The 18,950-nt window shown below is 42.1% G+C and overlaps 2 protein-coding genes across 2 annotated transcripts in view; both read left to right on the top strand.

Moving 5' to 3' along the window:
* The window catches only part of snx13 (sorting nexin 13), a 37,311-nt gene extending 29,556 nt beyond the window's left edge, over positions 1-7,755 (top strand). Inside the window, exons 22-26 of the mRNA XM_058377807.1 lie at positions 160-231; positions 2,095-2,240; positions 3,975-4,043; positions 4,128-4,240; positions 4,637-7,755. Coding sequence (XP_058233790.1) covers positions 160-231; positions 2,095-2,240; positions 3,975-4,043; positions 4,128-4,240; positions 4,637-4,869 — 633 coding nt within the window. The 3' untranslated portion in view covers positions 4,870-7,755. The remainder of the gene's footprint in view (positions 1-159; positions 232-2,094; positions 2,241-3,974; positions 4,044-4,127; positions 4,241-4,636) is intronic.
* Positions 7,756-9,061: 1,306 nt separating this feature from the next.
* The window catches only part of LOC131345021 (serine/threonine-protein phosphatase 6 regulatory ankyrin repeat subunit A), a 39,773-nt gene continuing 29,884 nt past the window's right edge, over positions 9,062-18,950 (top strand). The window contains exon 1 of the mRNA XM_058377653.1: positions 9,062-9,304. Within this exon, the coding sequence (XP_058233636.1) occupies positions 9,278-9,304 (27 nt within the window). The 5' untranslated portion in view covers positions 9,062-9,277. The remainder of the gene's footprint in view (positions 9,305-18,950) is intronic.

Here is an 18,950-nt window from a genome sequence, read left to right as displayed (position 1 = left end):
CAGGGGTTTGTGTGTTAGTCTCGGAAAACCATTCACATGTAGTTTGGAAAACTATGGACTCTGGAAACTAACTGTTCCTTTTCTGCTTGTATCTCAACCACAAGTGAAGTTCTAGCATTTTAATTATTCAAGGTGTTAATGTGTTGATTTTGCTTTTAGGTGCCACCCTTGATTCAGAAGTCAGACATCGACCCTGAGCACTGCCGAGTGTCTGCACAGCTGGATGACAATGTGAGTGTCCACTAGGAATAACCACTGCTACACTTACCGTGGGTGGATAAAGCATAAAGCAGTGCTACTGTAAAGAGGAAATGTGAAATACACTGTCAGTCATTTTACCTCTAATCAGTCAGTCATCCAGACAGATATACCCGTGGCTTATTCCTGTATACCCAGAGTGTGCCGTTAGTGTGACTGGAAGGTGGTATGCTGTTGTACATTGTTACACAACACTGCTGCTGAATTCTCTTTTCTGGTTAGTCACAAGTCGTCAAAACAATCTTTATTTATTTATTTATTTATTAATTAAACCACAGCTCTGATAGTAGTCCCAGAAATGTAATAATGTAACTGGTAACAGGATCACTAGTCTTGATGTTCCACAGCATTAAGTGCAGCTAAAATGGTCAGAAGTACAATGTGTCACTCATTAATGAATTCAATTCTATTGACAAATTACAGTAGAGTCACATCGGATGGATGGATGGATGGATAGTTTGATGGATAGATTGATTCTTTCTTCTCCCACGCTAACACTTTTTCTGTTTTTTTCTCTCTAGAACATTTTCTTTCTTTCCTTTCTCTCATTCTCTCTAACACTTTCTTCCTTCCTTCCTTCCTTCCTTCCTTCCTTCCTTCCTTCCTTCCATCCTTTCACTCTTTCTTTCTTTCTTTCTTTCTTTCTTTGCTCACTTTCTCTAACACTTTCATGGATAGATAGCTAGATAGATTCTTTCTTTCTCTCATTCTCTAACTCTTTCTTTCCCTTTCTTTCTTTTTCTCTCTCACTCTAACACTTTCATGGATGGATGGATGGATGGATGGATGGATGGATAAACAGACAGATAGACAGATAGATGCAAAGTACAGGTACATAGCAACGAAACACAGTTCAGCATCTACCAGAACATGTAGTTCTAAGGGCTTGCCGCTGAAAGTGAACATGGATGGCAGAGTCTGATAGCTGATTCTTGTTGACCTACAGGGTGTCTGAGGGTCAGGTTCAGTGGGTGTTGGTTTGTCCAGTGGTGAGATCAATTCAATTCAATACATATCAGTAAATATGTCTGTCAGTTAATATGTGGATAGAAAATTATGTGCAGGTTGTATTTACAGCAGAAAACGTGCAAAGAAAAATATAATTATATATCTGTGCAGTATGTCTGCATTATGTAGATTGTATGTACAACAGTAACAGAGATAATATACAGTGTATAAACAAATGTATATACAGTGTGTATATAGGGATAGATAAACTAGGGTAATATATATATGTATGTATATGTATATATGTATGTATGTATTTTTTATATATATATATAGAGTCCAGATTCAGTCTCATTTTACAGCTATAGGCAGCTCCACTCTTCTGTGAAGGCTTTCCACTAGATGTTGGAGCATGGCTATGGAGATTTGTGTTCATTCAGCTACAAGAGCATTATTGAGATCAGACACTGATGTTGTATGTAAGGAGTCTGGGGTGAAGTCGGTGTTCCGGTTCATTCCAAAGGTGTTGAGTCAGGGCTCTCGAGTTTTTCCATTCCAACCTTCTCAAATCATGTCTCCATGGAGCTCTGTGCTTTGTACACAGGGGCATCATCATGCTGGAACATGATTTAGGTCTCTTGGCTCCAGTGAAAGGAAATTGTAACACTACAGCATACAAAAATATTCTACACGAATGTGTGCTTCCAGCATTGTTTGGGGAAGAAGTACATATGGGTGTAAATGGTCTGGTGTCCACAGAATTCTGACCACATAGTGCAAGTCACGTAGGTTGAATGTGTTGAGTTAATAATTATAAGATATCAGCTGTAGATTAGAAGTTTGTAGCTGATGATTAATGGTTAATGATTTGTCCATGGCTGTGTGAAGGTGGATGATAACATCCCACTGCGCGTGATGCTGCTGCTGATGGACGAGGTGTTTGACCTGAAGGAGAGGAACCAGTGGCTACGTAGGAATATCAAGAACCTTCTACAGCAGCTCATTAGAGCCACCTATGGAGACACTATCAACAGGTGTGTGATATGTACACACACACACACACACACACACACACACACTTATAATGTCACTGTTACCCCCACAGAGATGATTATTTCCCAACATCAGCATGCCTCAAACAGGTTTATTGCTCAATTTGCCACTTCTTGCAGTGACACAACATACTTTTTATCTCTCCTTAATTTGGAATGTTCCCAAAACAAGGTAGTTATCAATTACGCCATAGCAGCTGTAAACAACTGTTCCATCACCCACTGCTTCTTTTTCCCCCCTTTCACTTGAAGTTTAAACAAATAATGCAGCTCATCTTCTTGATGAGAAATTTCCAGATTGTTACTAACCATGACACTGGAGACTCCTTCCTTAAATGTTAAATTAATGTCTCCTTATACACCAATCAGGCATAACATTATGACCACTGAGAGGTGAAGTGATTATCTCCTCATCATGGCGCCTGTTAGTGGGTGGGATATATTAGAGGCAGCAGGTGAACATTTTGTCCTCAAAGTTGATGTGTTAGAAGCAGGAAAAATGGGCAAGTGTAAGGATTTGAGAGTTTGATGAAGGGCCAAATTGTGATGGCTAGACGACTGGATCAGAGCATCTCCAAAACTGCAGCTCTTGTGGGGTGTTCTCGGTCTGCAGTGGTCAGTATCCAGTAAAGTGTCAGAATACACAGTGCATCACAGTTTATTGCATATGGGGCTGCTTAACCGCAGACCAGTCAGGGTGCTCCTGCTGACCCATGTGCACTGCCAAAAGAGCCAGAAATAGGCACGTGAGCATCAGAACTGGACCACAGAGCAATGGAAGAAGGTGGTCTGGTCTGATCATTCACGTTTTCTTTTGGCCGGGTGCGTGTGCGTCGCTAACCTGGGGAACACTTGGCACCAGGATGCACTATGGGAAGAAGGCAAGCCAGCAGAGGCAGTGTCATGCTTTGGGCAATGTCCTGTTGGAAAACCTTGAGTCCTGCCCTCCATGTGGATGTTACTTTGACACGTATCACCTACCTAACCATTGTTACAGACCATGTACACCCTTTCATGGAAACAGTATTCCCTGATGGCCGTGGCCTCTTTCAGCAGGATAATGCGCCGTGTCACAAAGTAAAAATGGTTCAGGAATGGTTTGATGAACACAACAACGAGTTTGAGGTGTTGACTTGGCCTCCAGATTCCCCAGATTTCAATCCAGTCGAGCATCTGTGGGATGTGCTGAACAAACAAGTCCGATCCAAGGAGCCCCAGCCTGCAACTTACAGGACTTTAAGGATCAGCTGCTAACATCTTGGCACCAGATACCACAGCACACCTTCAGGGATCTAGTGGAGTCCATGCCTCGACGGATCAGGGCTTTTTTGGCAGCGAAAGGGGGACCAACAAAATATTAAGCAGGTGGTCATAATGTTATGCCTGATCAGTGTAGAAAACTTCATATCAATGAGTACAGATTTATTTGTTTGTTTTGTTTATTTTTAGGCTTAGACTATGTGACGTACCAAACAAGTCCCTGTGAATGTGCTGTTACTATAGAAACGATCAAGTATTTAAACATTTTGTACATTAATATCATCCTGTGACTAAACCTGCTGTCAGAGCGTCTGATAAAGAAACTTCATCACCTGACCTCACCTGACAATTCAGTGTGTTTATAAAGTGGGAGGGATTAACTGTATTTTATTATATCCCATTTTCTAGTAGAATCCATATTCCAGTTTTGTTTATCTTTCTTTTCTATCATTTCAGGAAAATTGTGGATCATGTAGACTTCATGACGTCTCCAGAACAAGTAGCTGACTACGTCAAGAGGTTTAGGTAAATGCCGTGTTTTAGATACACGCCTGCGTGTTTTTTAAAGAACGCCGGTCGTGTTTTGACCATGTTCCCGTGTCCTCGCAGAGATTCCTACTGGCCGAACGGGATCCTAGCCGAGACGCCGCCACGTCGAGACAAGAGCATCCGCATGAGAACCAGAGTAGCAGCTAAGACTATCCTCCTGGGCATCATGCCAGGTCTGTACACACAGCCACACAATACACCTCCTTTCCAGCCAGACCCTAGACTTCTCCCAGAAACATGCTGATAAAATGGATCGGCTGTGCTAAAGTGCTTTTAGAGGTAAATTGTGTGTGTGTATAGTACACTGTGATGCACTTCCTGCATTTTAGTGGCAGAACTTGTGCTGTAACCAATAATTAAGATTAAAAATAAAATTGAATTGACCTGTCTTCTGTATGCACAAAGGATTTATCTGATTTCCACACACACACACACACACACACACGCGCAGTGCTCCAACCTCATAATTAGGATATTTCTGAAGGCAGCATTGTTCATCTGTTGTGTTACTCTTGTGTACGCTTGTTCTTCACCACTAATGTTTTTATTTTTGTTCCCTCCCTCCCCAGATGAGCTGAAGCACATCATCGGGGCAGAAACCACGCGCAAGGGCATCCTCCGGGTCTTTGAAATGTTCCAGCACCAGCAGCTGAACCGCCGTCTGGTCTACGTCTTCCTGGAGGGGTTTCTAGAAACCATGTTCCCTCAGTACAAGTTTCCCGAGCTGTTCATCAAGCTGCACTCACGCTCGCCGCGCATCCACACCTACTCCCAGAAAGTCCGCACCTTACAGAAGAGGTGACGCAGCGGCTCGGGCAACAAGAAAGCACCGCTCACAGAAGAAGGAGGGACCGGCCCACGGTGAGGCTGGAGAAAGACACAGGGCTGGGGGTGTGTGTGTGTGGGTGTGAGTATGATGGTGTGTGTATATGTCTCTGTGTGTGTGTGTTGTGGATCACACACCCCAGCCCTCTCAGTCCTTCCTGTTCTTAAGAGAAGCACTGTATCCACGCGGCTGTAGCATAGAGGATTCATTTTAGCATTGTGGAGCGTCACCACTAAGATGCTGCAGTGCCTGACCTGTAACGTCAGCATTTCAGTATTTCTATCTCATTTTTGTCTTTATTATTATTATTATTATTATTATTATTATTTTTGGGAGGAAGTTGCAATGTGGGGTGATTCCCCGGAGGATAAAACCTGTGCAAAGGTCATTGGCGTCAAGACTAAACGATTTTAAACACCCTTGCGGACGCCGAAAGGAGGGGAGAACTGACACAAGCGCGGCTCTTACTGAGCCGCTTTTTATCGCGAGCGTATCCGAGGTAAAGATTGTTTTTAGGGTCGGAAGGCGGGTTTTAATCGCACCACACGTCACGTTTTAGCGAGTGAAGTCATGTCAGATCCATGTGAGTGATTTAATAACCAAATATACACGCAGCACTGACACAGGCCTTCTGATTAAAATAGCCATCACACAACTTGCTGCAACTCGGACAAACGAGATTCTGGCAGGACACACACACAGACAGGATTTGGCACTCTGCAGGACTCCAAGCATACAGCACTATGCGTTAAAGAATGTATCTGTCTCTGGCAAACCTGTCTGTACTCGTCCTTCATATTTTTTCTCCCCCACAGTTCCCATACTGCACATACAGGATGTGTACATGTCTTGAACACTAGTAGGCTTGTAAAGACCCGTGTGTAGCATTAAGCTGAAGTCAGAAGCGTGTGCCGGTGCCAGTTAGGAAATCAGCCTTAATTCTCTACAACCAAAAGAGATGTGTGCTTTAGACGTAGCTTTCCTCAAACACAGCCACACGTTTTTTTTTTCAGAAACACATAACAGACATTCAGACCTAATCACACTTTTATTTAGAGAATATGTAATTAATCTTTTGTGCAATATTTTTTTTTTCTTTGCATGCGTTCGTATAATGGTATAAAACTGATCTGATTTTCAGATTTGAGATAAAAACAACAACAAAAAAACCATCAACGATACATTCCGTCGTCTCAGATTTCGTTAAAGACTTGTTTTAAAAGTCTGCGTTTGTTTTCTTTCGTCTCCCGGTGACCATAGCGCTTCCTCAATGATGGATTTCGTGCGTCGGCGCATATGGCATGTTCTCTCCAGGAGACGAAGCGTTCTGTCAAACCAGCGGAGATCTCTCTTCGACACACTCCTTCATCCGGGGTCGAACGTCGTACTGTATCTGGAACGAGCCGTGCGTCTCCTCCAGGCTTGCTGCAGGACGTCCGGCTCGCTAACCCCCGAAATCACACGATCTCCGTGAATCGATCAGCACAGTGAACCTGACTAGAGGTTCAATCTCATTTATTTTTTAAACTAAATAGCACTTAAAATCGTAAAGATGAGGGTTTCTCGATGAATTTCTTTTCTTTTTCTCCTCCATACACCATGCGGTTATTTTTGTTGTTTTTTTAAGATCATTCCAGATTACTGTAAAAAAATCTCACCGTTCGATATGTGCAGCCTCCTGCGATCGGTTCAGCTGATGCTCCACGGCGACGTTTTAACGAGTTAACACACTCCACTTTCACCTAGAACCCGAGTCTGAGGTTCTGTACCGGTGATGCAGGACAGCTCAGTTCTTGTTGTGTTTTTGTTTTTTCTTTTTATGTTGGTTAAATCCCCCGTATATCTGAATCTATAATTATTACCTTGTACATATCAGTGTACAGTATGTGTCAACAGTGTGCCTAAATGTACTGTCAATTATATTTTCTTATTTTTCTTTAACAAACAAACAAAAAAAACTAAGTGAAGCTGAATGTTATGGTCAGTTGACTGAAAAAAAAAGACTCTAAAATGGTTTAGAGTGTTTGCATCCTGCTTCTAAGATACTCCTTTTGAGCAGCAGATCTCAGTATAACACTAATAAAACTTTGACTAACTCACTGTGCAGTAAATGGGGTTATTTCTGATCTGTGTTTTTTTTTAAAGCTCAAGGCAAAAATATAGTTGAGTGCAAACGTTTACCCACCCCTCAGTTATTAGATATTAGATGTGGAGGCTAGATTAATGGATAACTGGTCAGAAGGTTGTGAGTTCGAATCCCAGGTCCACCAAAGCTGCCACTGAGCAAGGCCCTTAACACTGAATTGAAAAAATGAGATAATAAATGTAAGTCGCTCTGGATAAGGACGCCAGTGAAAGTCCCAGAAATGTAAAAATGTTTAAGAAATTAAAATCTTTTCATTTATAAAGATGGATTTCTCAAAATCTATAAACAGGGTAAGCGCTCACCTGAGGTCAGGATACTGTGGGGATACTGGGAGACTGTAAAGCTACACACTGGACCAATACATAGCTGTGCATGTGTAGCTTAATGGACAGGAGAAACTAAAAGTGATCAGTTTTATTTTATTGGGACAGTCATAGCTTAAGTGGGACAGTGACTAGATCATCAAGGTTCAAGCCCCAGCCACGCCAAGCTGCCGCCGTTGGGCCCTTGAGCCAAGGCCCTTAACCCACTCTGCTCCAGGGGTGTTGCATCATGGCTCTGACCTCAACCCTCAAGGATGGGACATGTAAACAAGGAATTCACGTGTATGTGACAAATAAAGACGACTTGATTGGCACGCCCAACTCTGGACAGCTGTTTTGCGCTATCGAAAGTGACCACACGGTGGCGCACCACACTGAGCATTTACTATAAAACTGCTTTAAACTTCACCACACATAGGTCCATTGCTTCATCTTAAGTCTTTACACACATGACTGCTGAGGGAGGGAGAGAATGTCTCAATTTTGGTGTATTTCAGATATGTAAATATATAAATATTCGTGTTAATTGTAAAGTAATGATTTATTTTCCAAGTTTCATATTATATAAGATGAAATGGACTGAACTTCTAATTTATGTTATGGGGGGGAAAAAACCCCGAAATATTATGCACACATAACTGCTGCTTAGAATTTACTTTTATTTCAAATAATTGTTTCTTTCCATATAAAAAAGCACACACTATTTCTATTGTACTTTTAATTTATTTCTATTTTTATTACTCTTAAAAATTTTGTTTCCAACCCTTGGCACTACACGATAAGTTCAGAACTATGAGATGTACCTTGTACTTTTATATAATAATAATAATAATAATAATAATAATAATAATAATAATAATAATAATGATGCATAACAAAAAATAATATAATAATAATGATGATGATGATGATGATGATGATTATAATAATAATGTATAACAAAAAATAATATAATTATTAATAATATATAAATAATAATAATTAATATATACTTATAATTAAAACTTTTTAATGATTCTGGGGCTGCTTTAATTGGGCATGGATAATTTAACTCGTTCCACTGATGCGAATCTTGGGGAATAAATAGTGCTAATAAATAACTTTGGGTATAAATATTTCCTTGATGTTCTCTGCACTACAGTATGTTACAAAACCTTACAAAACCACTTCCTTTCATTCTGTTCTAGGAAAATAATCATCATCGAGATGGTGCAATTTATTACAGAACATGATGCACGTTTTATCCGTTTATATTTCCTTTTGTGGAATAAGTGTGTTCCTGTTTCCAGCTTTAAACAGTTCCTTCTCTCATCAACCTCTTTCTAGCTTTCTCTCGTAGTTAATAAGCTGGAAAAACACATCTGATCATGTTCCCAAGAACCCAGACAGCACACAGTCCTCCATCTTATCCATACAGCCTGGTCCAAAGCACTGACACTGGAGACTCCTTCCATACATGTAGCACAAGCCTCTTTTTCCATATTAGATATATTGTTCGAGAATAGCTACAGAGAATCTATATTCAGTGATATAAAAGCGCCATAGAGTATATAAAAAAGGGGGCAAAATAGATTTATTTGACAGCCAACTGTGTGTATCCATAAACTACCTACGCCTCCGGAGAGTTTAGCTCCGCCATACATTTCTAAACCAATCAGCGACAAGTTTGCTGGTACGTCCCACAAAGAAGCAGCCAATCGCGTGCGTCCTAACTGCTCGGTTATGGTGGCGGTAATGTTGTGGAACCCACAGACCGTGTGTGGGAAGGCAAAAAAAAAGGGAAGCGCTTCAGGGAGAACTGAAATAAACCCAGAATAATTAATGAACTAACTACCTGGCGGAGGAGTCCTGGCTTCTGACAGAAAACTAACTAATGCGTGAAAATCCGTATGAAATCTAACGACGCGCCAGAAACATGGTGGTTCTCAAAATCCGAGACCAGGTATGTTGCAATTTCTCGCTAACTAACGTTACTTAAACCAGCTGCAGTTACTCATACATTTTTTTCTCCACCCGTATTCCGAGATAAATCGCCTCCTTCGCCGTGATTGGTTCTCCCGTTCCACTTCCAACCAATAGAACGACTCGAATCAGAGTACTAGCCTGTCAGAGCACAGGGGCGGGGATTGTCGAAATACGGTTGGGAAATGAACTCTAGCTAGCGAGGTAAAGTAGCTAGTTAGCGACGCAGATAAAGACCCACAGCATAGATGGCACTTTTAATAAAAAAAAAAACATTTATTTTAAGGCGCGCGGAAAATATAAGACTGATTATTTATCTCATACAAGTGGCTGTCTAAATTTACCGGAGAGGAGATTTTATACGCTGATAGCTATATATAAATAAGTTTAAATTGAATTATCACTCATCAGTGTTAACGTGATATTGTTCTGTGAAGCTTTAATGAACATCACTTAATCATCGTCATTAAATACAACTAAATGTGTAAGTTATTAACTGTTGCTCCATGTAATTGAGTGCCATTGTGAGTGATGCTGTAATTTTATGAAGCAAAGGTAATCATTATTGCAAATCAAGCTATGGAGAAATGAAATAAAAAACTTTGTGGTAAAAAACAATCACCGGCAGAATTCTCTGGTTTTTCTTTTTCATTAAGCGTTGGAATAAGATTGATTTCATGCATTTGTATAATTCAGGAGGTTTGTATTTTATATATAAAATTCATTGATTAATTGGATTCACATCAATACCTGTATCAGACGGTTTAAAGGAGTTCAGAGAAAATTATTCAGCTGATACCGGATGGATGCACGTGACTAAATGGGCGGGTGGATGGCTAGATGGAAGGATGGATGGATGCAAGTGACAGGATGGATAAAAAAAAATGGATGGAGGTAACCGATTGGATGTGTGGATATATATGGATGCAAGTAACTGGACTGGCACAGGTTTGGATGCTGTTGAGATGGATGGATGGAAGTGACAGATTGGAAGGATGGATGAATGTTAGTGACTGGATGGTTGGATGGATGGAAGTGTTGGAATAGATGGATGGATGTGATGGATGGGTGTAATGGATGGATGGATGGATGAAGTTGACTGGATGGATGGATGGATGGATGGATGAAGTTGATTGGATCGATGGATGGATGGATGGATGGATGAAGTTGACTGTATAGATGGGTGGATGGATGGATGGATGGATGGATGGATAGTTGGATGTAGGTGAATGGTTGGATGGGTAGTTAGATGGATGGATGGATGTAGGTGACTGGATGGATGGATGAAGTTGACTGTATGGATAGATGGATGTAGGTGACTGGATGGATGAAGTTGACTGGTTGGATGGGTGGATGGATAGATGGATGTAGGTGACTGGATGGATGAAGTTGACTGGTTGGATGGGTGGGTGGATGGATGTAGGTGGATGGATGGATGTAGGTGACTGGTTGGATGAAGTTAACTGGATGGATGGGTGGATGGATGGATGTAGGCGACTGGTTGGATTTATGGATGGATGGATGTAAGTGACTGGATGGATGGATAGATAGATAGATTGATAGATAGATGGATGGATAGATGGATGTAGGTGGATGGATGGATGTAGGTGACTGTTTGGATGAAGTTGACTGGATGGATGGGTGGATGGATGGATGTAGGCGACTGGTTGGATTTATGGATGGATGGATGTAAGTGACTGGATGGATGGATAGATAGATGGATGGATAGATGGATGTAGGTGGATGGATGGATGTAGGTGACTGTTTGGATGAAGTTGACTGGATGGATGGGTGGATGGATGGATGTAGGTGACTGGTTGGATGAAGTTGACTGGATGGATGGGTGGATGGATGGATGTAGGCGACTGGTTGGATTTATGGATGGATGGATGTAAGTGACTGGATGGATGGATAGATAGATGGATGGATGGATGGATGGATGTAGGTGGATGGATGGATGTAGGTGACTGGTTGGATGAAGTTGACTGGATGAATGGATGGATGGATGTAGGTGACTGGTTGGATTTATGGATGGATGGATGGATGTAAGTGACTGGATGGATAGATAGGTGGATGGACAGATGGATGTAGTTGACTGGATGGATGGATGGATGGATGGATGGATGGATGGATTTATGTAGGTGACTGGATGGATGGATGTAGGTGACTGTATGAGGATGAATAGATGGATGGATGGATGTCAGTGACTGGATGGATGGACTTGTAGGCATGGTAAAAGATGACTGGATGAATATATGAATTCAAACAGATGGATTTGTGTGACTGGCTGGATGGATGGAAAAGGACAGATGTAATGATGGATGATGGATAAATAGATGGAGGGATGATGTAATAAGTCCACATGTTGAGGCAGTAAAGCTTGCTCCCGGTCATCATTGTGTGTTTTCACTGGACGTGTCATCATGTGTGCATGTGCAGATAAACAGCATGTTTTTAACAGGCAGTGTATCAGTGTGTGTCTCTTCGGGCTCGTGTGTGGGAGCAGCTGGTCTTCCTGATGGCGTGTTGGCCGCTCGCTCGGCCGTTCTGTAGACCACGCTGATGGCCAGCACGCTCATCTGCTTCCTGCCTCTTCTTATTGTCCTCTCCTGCACAGGCTTTAGATTTGACGGTAGATTTTGTGGGGTTTTGCTGATGAATTAAATTCTGCAGGTCTGACTGTCTTCAGAAATTCAGGGTGACTTCAGAAGCCTTTTGTCTGAGAGGAGCGAGGGCTATTTCTGTCTCAGCAGCACGTTAGATATGATCAGCAGTCGAAGTGAGAGAAACTCGAGCAACTTGGCAAACACACTCAGAGTTTAAGCTACATTTAGACACGTGGCCCGTCCTCTCTGTCCATCCTTCTGTCTTTCTCCTGCCTGGCCACCTCTGTTCTTACTCTCTGTCCATCCTGCTCTCTGTCCATCCTCCTCTGTCTTCCTCATTTCTGTCCATCTCTCTGTTTTACCTCTCTGTCCATTCTTCTGTCTTCCTCCTCCCCGTCCACCTCTGTTTTTCCTCTCTGTCATCTGCCTTCTCTCCATTCTCTCTGTCCATCTTCCTCCCCATTCCTCTCTGTCTGTCATCCCTATCCTTCTTCTCCCTGTCCATCTCTTTGTTCTTCTTCTCTGTCCTCCTTCCTGTTCTCTTTTTCATCCTCTCTATCTGTCCTGCCTGTCTTCCTTCTCCCTGTCCTCCTCTCCGTTCTCTTTCCCTGTTCTCCTTTCCGTCCTCTCTATCTGTCCTCCCTGTCTTCCTTCTCCATGTTCTCCTCTCTGTTCTTCCTCTCTGTCCTCCTCCCCATCCTACTCTTCGACTTCCTCTCTAACCTCCTCCCTGTTCTCCTTTCTGTCCTCTCTATCCATCATCCTCTGTCTTCCTTCTCCCTATCCTCCTCCCTGTCCTCTCTCTCCATCCTCCACACTGTCCTCCCTGTTCTCCTTTCCATCATCTCTGTCCATCCATCCTCCTCCCTGTCCATTCTCCTCCATGTCCTTCCTGTCCTCCTCTGTGTCTGTGTGTATGAGAGAAAGAAAGAGAGAGATACAGGCAATGTGATATTGCTCTTTGTCATGTTTTAAATAATAAAGAAGAGGATGTCCACTCCGTATGTGAGGTCCAGGCAGCCTGCAACATGAGCCGTCATTGCTCCGTGTGGCCATGCAAGGACAACTGGATACTGCTTCACCCCCCTACCCCCTCACAACACACACACACACACACAGGAATAGCTGTTCTGATTACTCTGACTTATGTGCTCAGCATTGAAATGTGAACAAAGAGAGCAGCGCCAAAAATAGCAGCTCAGTTTAGAGATGCAATATTATATTAGAGACACGTGATGTGACCGAAATATCATATCACGATAACCGACATTTATACGATACAACATGTACGTCACAAACTACCAAGAAAATAGTGCATTTTAAAAACCACTTTAATGCTACGTTTTACATTGAGGACCATTTTATAGAAATAATACAATTATTTTTAATTGTACAAAAAATACAAACCTTCAATATTTCATGAGGAAAAAAGTGAACTGAGATATAATTTATCACAATATTGACTTTTCTTACATTGATCAGCCGTGTGTGTGTGTGTGTGTGTGTGTGTGTGTGTGTGTGCGCCATGAAATGAACAGTGGAGTTGCATTATTCCCATTAGTGCATCATTATTAATCATTAATGATCAGGTATTAATATAAACTTTCGCAGCCAGAATATGAAGAGTCACAGCTGCTGTACTAGAAAGCGAATCGGTTCCAATCGAGCATTCACCAGTGCTCTTCATCATCATCATCATCATCTCAGATCATTTCTGGAGACTGGGTCACAGTAAAAGCATGTGAGAGGAGAAACTCCTTCCACTGAAGGAAGCACTGTTCTGTTTGTCCTCTAGAGGGGGCCTGAAGACATGGAAAGGACAAGGACAGGATCAGAACACAGGATCTTTACAAAGATTTGCTAAAAAAAAAAAAAAGCAACCGTCATGAGTTTAGCTCAAACTCAAACCTGCAGCCTTCATTTTTCCCCCTAAACCTTCACTTTGTTCACATTTTCCCACAATAATGCAGCTACTCCACTTGATGGGACATTCCGGTCAGCTGCTTGATTTCTGAATCGGTCAGTTTACAGAATTTTCTCACCTCTTGTGGTGTGTTTTGTTGTTGTTGTTGTTGATTTGGTTTCTCTTCCTGTTCTTTATTTCCTGGGCTTGTGTTTTAAATCAGCTGTGTTAATATTTATCAGTGCGTCATCAAGTCTGGAGTAGGCAAGACTATATAGAAATATCAGTTTCGCAATGGTCTTTCCTGCATTTCAGCTTCACCCATTCCCCCTGAATCCCCCAGTCAGCTCCACCCATTCCCCCTGAATCCCCCAGTCAGCTCCACCCATTCCCCCTGAATCACCCAGTCAGCTCCACCCATTCCCCCTGAATCACCCAGTCAGCTTCACCCATTCCCATTCAGCTCCACCCATTCCCCCTGAATCCCCCAGTCAGCTTCACCCATTCCCCCTGAATCCCCCAGTCAGCTCCACCCATTCCCCCTGAATCCCCCAGTCAGCTCCACCCATTCCCCCTGAATCACCCAGTCAGCTTCACCCATTCCCCCTGAATCACCCAGTCAGCTTCACCCATTCCCATTCAGCTTCACCCATTCCCACTGAATCCCCCAGTCAGCTTCACCCATTCCCACTGAATCCCCCAGTCAGCTTCACCCATTCCCATTCAGCTTTGTCCATTCCCACTGAATCCCCCAGTCAGCTTCTCCCATTCCCACTGAATCCCCCAGTCAGCTTCTCCCATTCCCATTCAGCTTTGTCCATTCCCACTGAATCCCCCAGTCAGCTTCACCCATTCCCACTGAATCCCCCAGTCAGCTTTGTCCATTCCCACTGAATCCCCCAGTCAGCTTCACCCATTCCCACTGAATCCCCCAGTCAGCTTCACCCATTCCCACTGAATCCCCCAGTCAGCTTCACCCATTCCCACTGAATCCCCCAGTCAGCTTCACCCATTCCCATTCAGCTTCACCCATTCCCACTAAAGCTTCACCCAATCCCATTAAATCCCCCAGTCAACTTCACCATTCCCATTCAGCTTCACCCATTCCCACTAAATCTATATTTAGCTTCATCCATTCCCACTAAATCTATATTTAGCTTCACCCATTCCCACTAAATCTATATTTAGCTTCACCCATTCCCACTGAATCCCCCATTCAGCCTCACCCATTCCCACTAAATCCCCATTCAGCTTCACCTATTGCCTCTAAATCCCCAGTCAGTTCCAGTGTAAAGATTCTTGTGATGTGAGCTGTACATTAATAATATCACAGTTAGTTGATGATGTAAACTGAAAGGGGTAGTCTGTCCCTCCAGGATTTTTTTTTTGTTGATGTGGTTGTTGCGGCCAAAAATGCTCGATTGATGCAGATTTTTTCCCCAAAAAATTGTGATGCAATTTTTTCCCTATTTGAATCAGTGAAATCCACAAGCACAGGATTCTTCTCCTAAGATACTTCCATATCGACTTTCTATGAGAACTGTACTCATGTCACACGTCTCAGCCCAAATCTACAGGAAATCTGCTGTCATTATGAAAAACTGCAAGATCCTCCGAATATCAGAGAGTTGGTTTGATTTTGTGTTTATTTCCGAGAGATTGGATAAGAAAATGTTTGTTTGTTTGCTTCCTATACTCTGTAAATAAACAAGACAACTCCTTCAACTTTTATGTTCGGTCTAATAAGAAAGTGATCTTTTGGTGTTTGTCTCAAACAGCTTCCTTTGACACATGATATTAGCCACCGGTTTGGAGACGTCGCTTTCTCAATAATGTCTTTAGATTGTTAAACCTCATTTATTCCTTATTTATTACATCTTCAGTCTCTGACGCTGATCTCATGGGATGGAGTTCATCAAGGTCTGAATTCCCTAAACGTATTAGTTTAATGAAATGACTCTACACCCACTTCACCCCGGCTCTGTACAAACAAACTCTTCCATCTCTGATGCTCTGGAAAGCAGGGTTTTCCTCTCTCTTTCCACTTTTCCTTCCACCGTCTAGGTGTGAAGTGAGCGACTGGACTGAAAGGCAGACTTTCAGACTAACATGAGTGTTTCTCTTTATCCAGGATGACAGGCTATGGATAGAAATAGAGCAACTGAGGGCCTAGAAAACATCTTTAGGGCTTTTCACACGTGAAATAGTTCATTAGGTGATTTTAGGTCAAGTAGTGAAGGCTCTGAGTTGTTGATTGGAGGATCGGGGTTCAAGCCCCAGGTCCACTGTTGGACAATCGAGTAACCCTCTCTGCTCCAGGGATGCTGTATTATAGCTGCCCCTGTGCTCTGACCCAAACTTCCTATGTGATGCTTAAATGCTTCTTCTTCTAAACCCTAAGTAAACTGAATCCTGGGTTTGAGGTTTCACACTCTGCTCATACTAAACCCTGGGTTAACAGTTAGTCCTGGTTTTTCATAATCAGATGTTTCACACTGTACTTCACTAAACCCTGGCTTAACCTTCTTCTAATTTGCATATTTGTGTCAACAGCCATGATTGGATAAATACGGCTCACGTCTGCTCTAAATAACAGTTTTTATGCTTTATATAACAGCGTCAGTGAGAACAAAATACAGGCCTGCCCTTCTGTGCCTGAGTTATCTTCCACAGCTTTCTAATCTTTATGATTTCACATTATTTTCTGTCAGCCCTCGTGCTTTGTAGGTGTGGGCGGAGTCATCTTAGAATAGACCACACCCATCAAGATCTCCTCATAGGCTCTGAGGTTTTTGTTTGTTTTTTTCTGTGAAACTTCACTCCAAGCAGATTTTTTTTTGTTTGTTTGTTTGTGTGGGAAGCAACTTCCCGTGCTGTTAATAAAAGATGTAATTGAGCTGGTGCACTCACACGTGATTAGTCATGCTCTGTAGTTAGACACTGGATTAGATTTGAATCTAGGGAGCTTTGCGGTAGTGGTAGTTGTTGACCAGTGGAAACCCGGGACTTCAGGCTCTCCTCATATTTACTCAGATCCACAGCGCTATTGCGTTTGAGGTCACGAGGAGCTCCGGTGGCATGCCGATGTGGGGAAGAGCTTGTTGAGTTAATGGGGGATTGTGGTGAGTCCAGAACGTTCCTCCAGGCGTTCTTGGCTGCTCGTGTGTGAGTAGTTGTCTTCATGTGCATGGGACTAGACTCCAGTGGAGCAGAGTCTGTAAATCTCTCACAGCTTTCCATTTTCTCCCTCACACACACACACACACACACACACACACACACACACACACACATGCACAAACACATCCCAGATGTTCTCCGCCTGGTGGTTATAATAAAAGAAAACATGAAATGTAACCAATACTTACCTCTTTTTTGCAGTTCTGAGTCATACCAGGTTTAATTCTGGGTTAGACTCAGGAGCAGATGAGAACTCGAGCAGCTCAGAGAACGTAACCGAGATGAGTTTAAAGCGTGGAAAGATCGTTCGGCTCAGTGTCTATAGATCTGTAGAATAAAAAATGACTTCATTTAGAGGCTTTACAACAAAAAAGTATAAAGAATAGTAAGAAAAAAGTAAGAAATTGCTGAATGAATGAAATCCAGCTGCTATTATGCTATTGTTTATTCTTTAAGCATGCCATGTGATGTGTTTTCAGGGAGACCAGACTGTTAGCATCATCTGCATTGACATTTCTAATGCTTCCTGCTGCAGAAAATAGCGCTGTTTAAATCAATAGCACTTCCTAAACTTTTTTTTAGTATATAAATCATCGCCGCCTCTTGATTTTTCTTTAAACAGCATCAGATGTCGGATGAAGTTCATCCAGATCGTCATGAAGTGATATTAAATGTTAACTGAATCAAATTCCGAAGGTTAATCGACATACACTGATATTAAATGAGTATCAGTTCTTGAGGATTTGCCGATACAACCGAGAGTTTTCTTTTGCTGGTAGAACAGACTTTTCTGTAAGCAGACTTTTCTGTCTATGCCTGCCACATTGGGATGGCTGAGATGACCAAAACTGACATGTTACTTATGTCATGATATATAAAGTTTAAGATATAAGATAAAGAAAAAAATATTTGTATTTATTAAAAAAGAAAATGCGCTGAAAGGCAGGCAAGAAAATTTAACATCTGTTAAAACAAATAAATAAATAGTTGATTGATTGATTGATTAGTTAGTTAGTTAGTTTATTTATTTATTTACTTTTTAAATATATATTTAAAAAATTTATTGGAAATATTTTAACATCAACTCAGCATTTCCAGGCATTTTGTCATTTTTAATACATACATGAATAAAAAGATATTACAATATCTATATTTTTTTAAATAAAATCATATTGTGTATAATTTCTGGGAGCATGTTTGCCTCACACCTCAGGGGTTGAGGGTTTGCCTGTGTGTGTGGCGTTCTCCCTGTGCTTCAGAGGTTTCCTTCAGGTGCTCCAGTTTCCTCTCCAGTCCAAAGACGTGTGGTGTAGTGCTGACTGGAATCTCTAAATTGTCCATAGTGTTTGAATGTGTGTGTGTGTGTGTTTGTGTGCATTCTCTGTGATGGGTTGGCACCAGTGTCTCAGGACAGAGGATGAATGGATGGATGGATGGATGAACGGACAGACAGATGGATGGACGAACAGATGGATAAATGGATGGATGGACAGACAGATGAATAAATGGATAGATGGACAGATGCATGCATGGATGGATGGATGGACGGACAAACAGATGGATGGTTGGATGGACGGACAGACAGACGAATAGATGGATGGATGGATGGTTGGATGAATGGACAGACAGATGGATGGATGGATGGATGGTTGGATGAATGGACAGACAGATGGATGGATGGATGGGTGGATGGATGGATGGACAGATGCATGGATGGATGGACGGACAGACAGACGGATGGATGGATGGATGGATGGACGGATAGACAGATGAATAGATGGATGGATGGTTGGATGGACGGACAGACGGATGGATGGATTGACGGATGGATGGTTGGATGGACGGATGAATGGATGGACAGATGGATGGATGTTTGTATGAATGGACATAATCTCACATTATCAGTATAAAATTGATGTGAGGTCCTGCTCTTACCT

This window comes from Hemibagrus wyckioides, linkage group LG24, assembly GCF_019097595.1.
Source record: "Hemibagrus wyckioides isolate EC202008001 linkage group LG24, SWU_Hwy_1.0, whole genome shotgun sequence".
In the NCBI taxonomy this organism is placed as follows: Eukaryota; Metazoa; Chordata; class Actinopteri; order Siluriformes; family Bagridae; genus Hemibagrus; species Hemibagrus wyckioides.
This window is presented reverse-complemented; position numbering and strand designations above follow the sequence as displayed.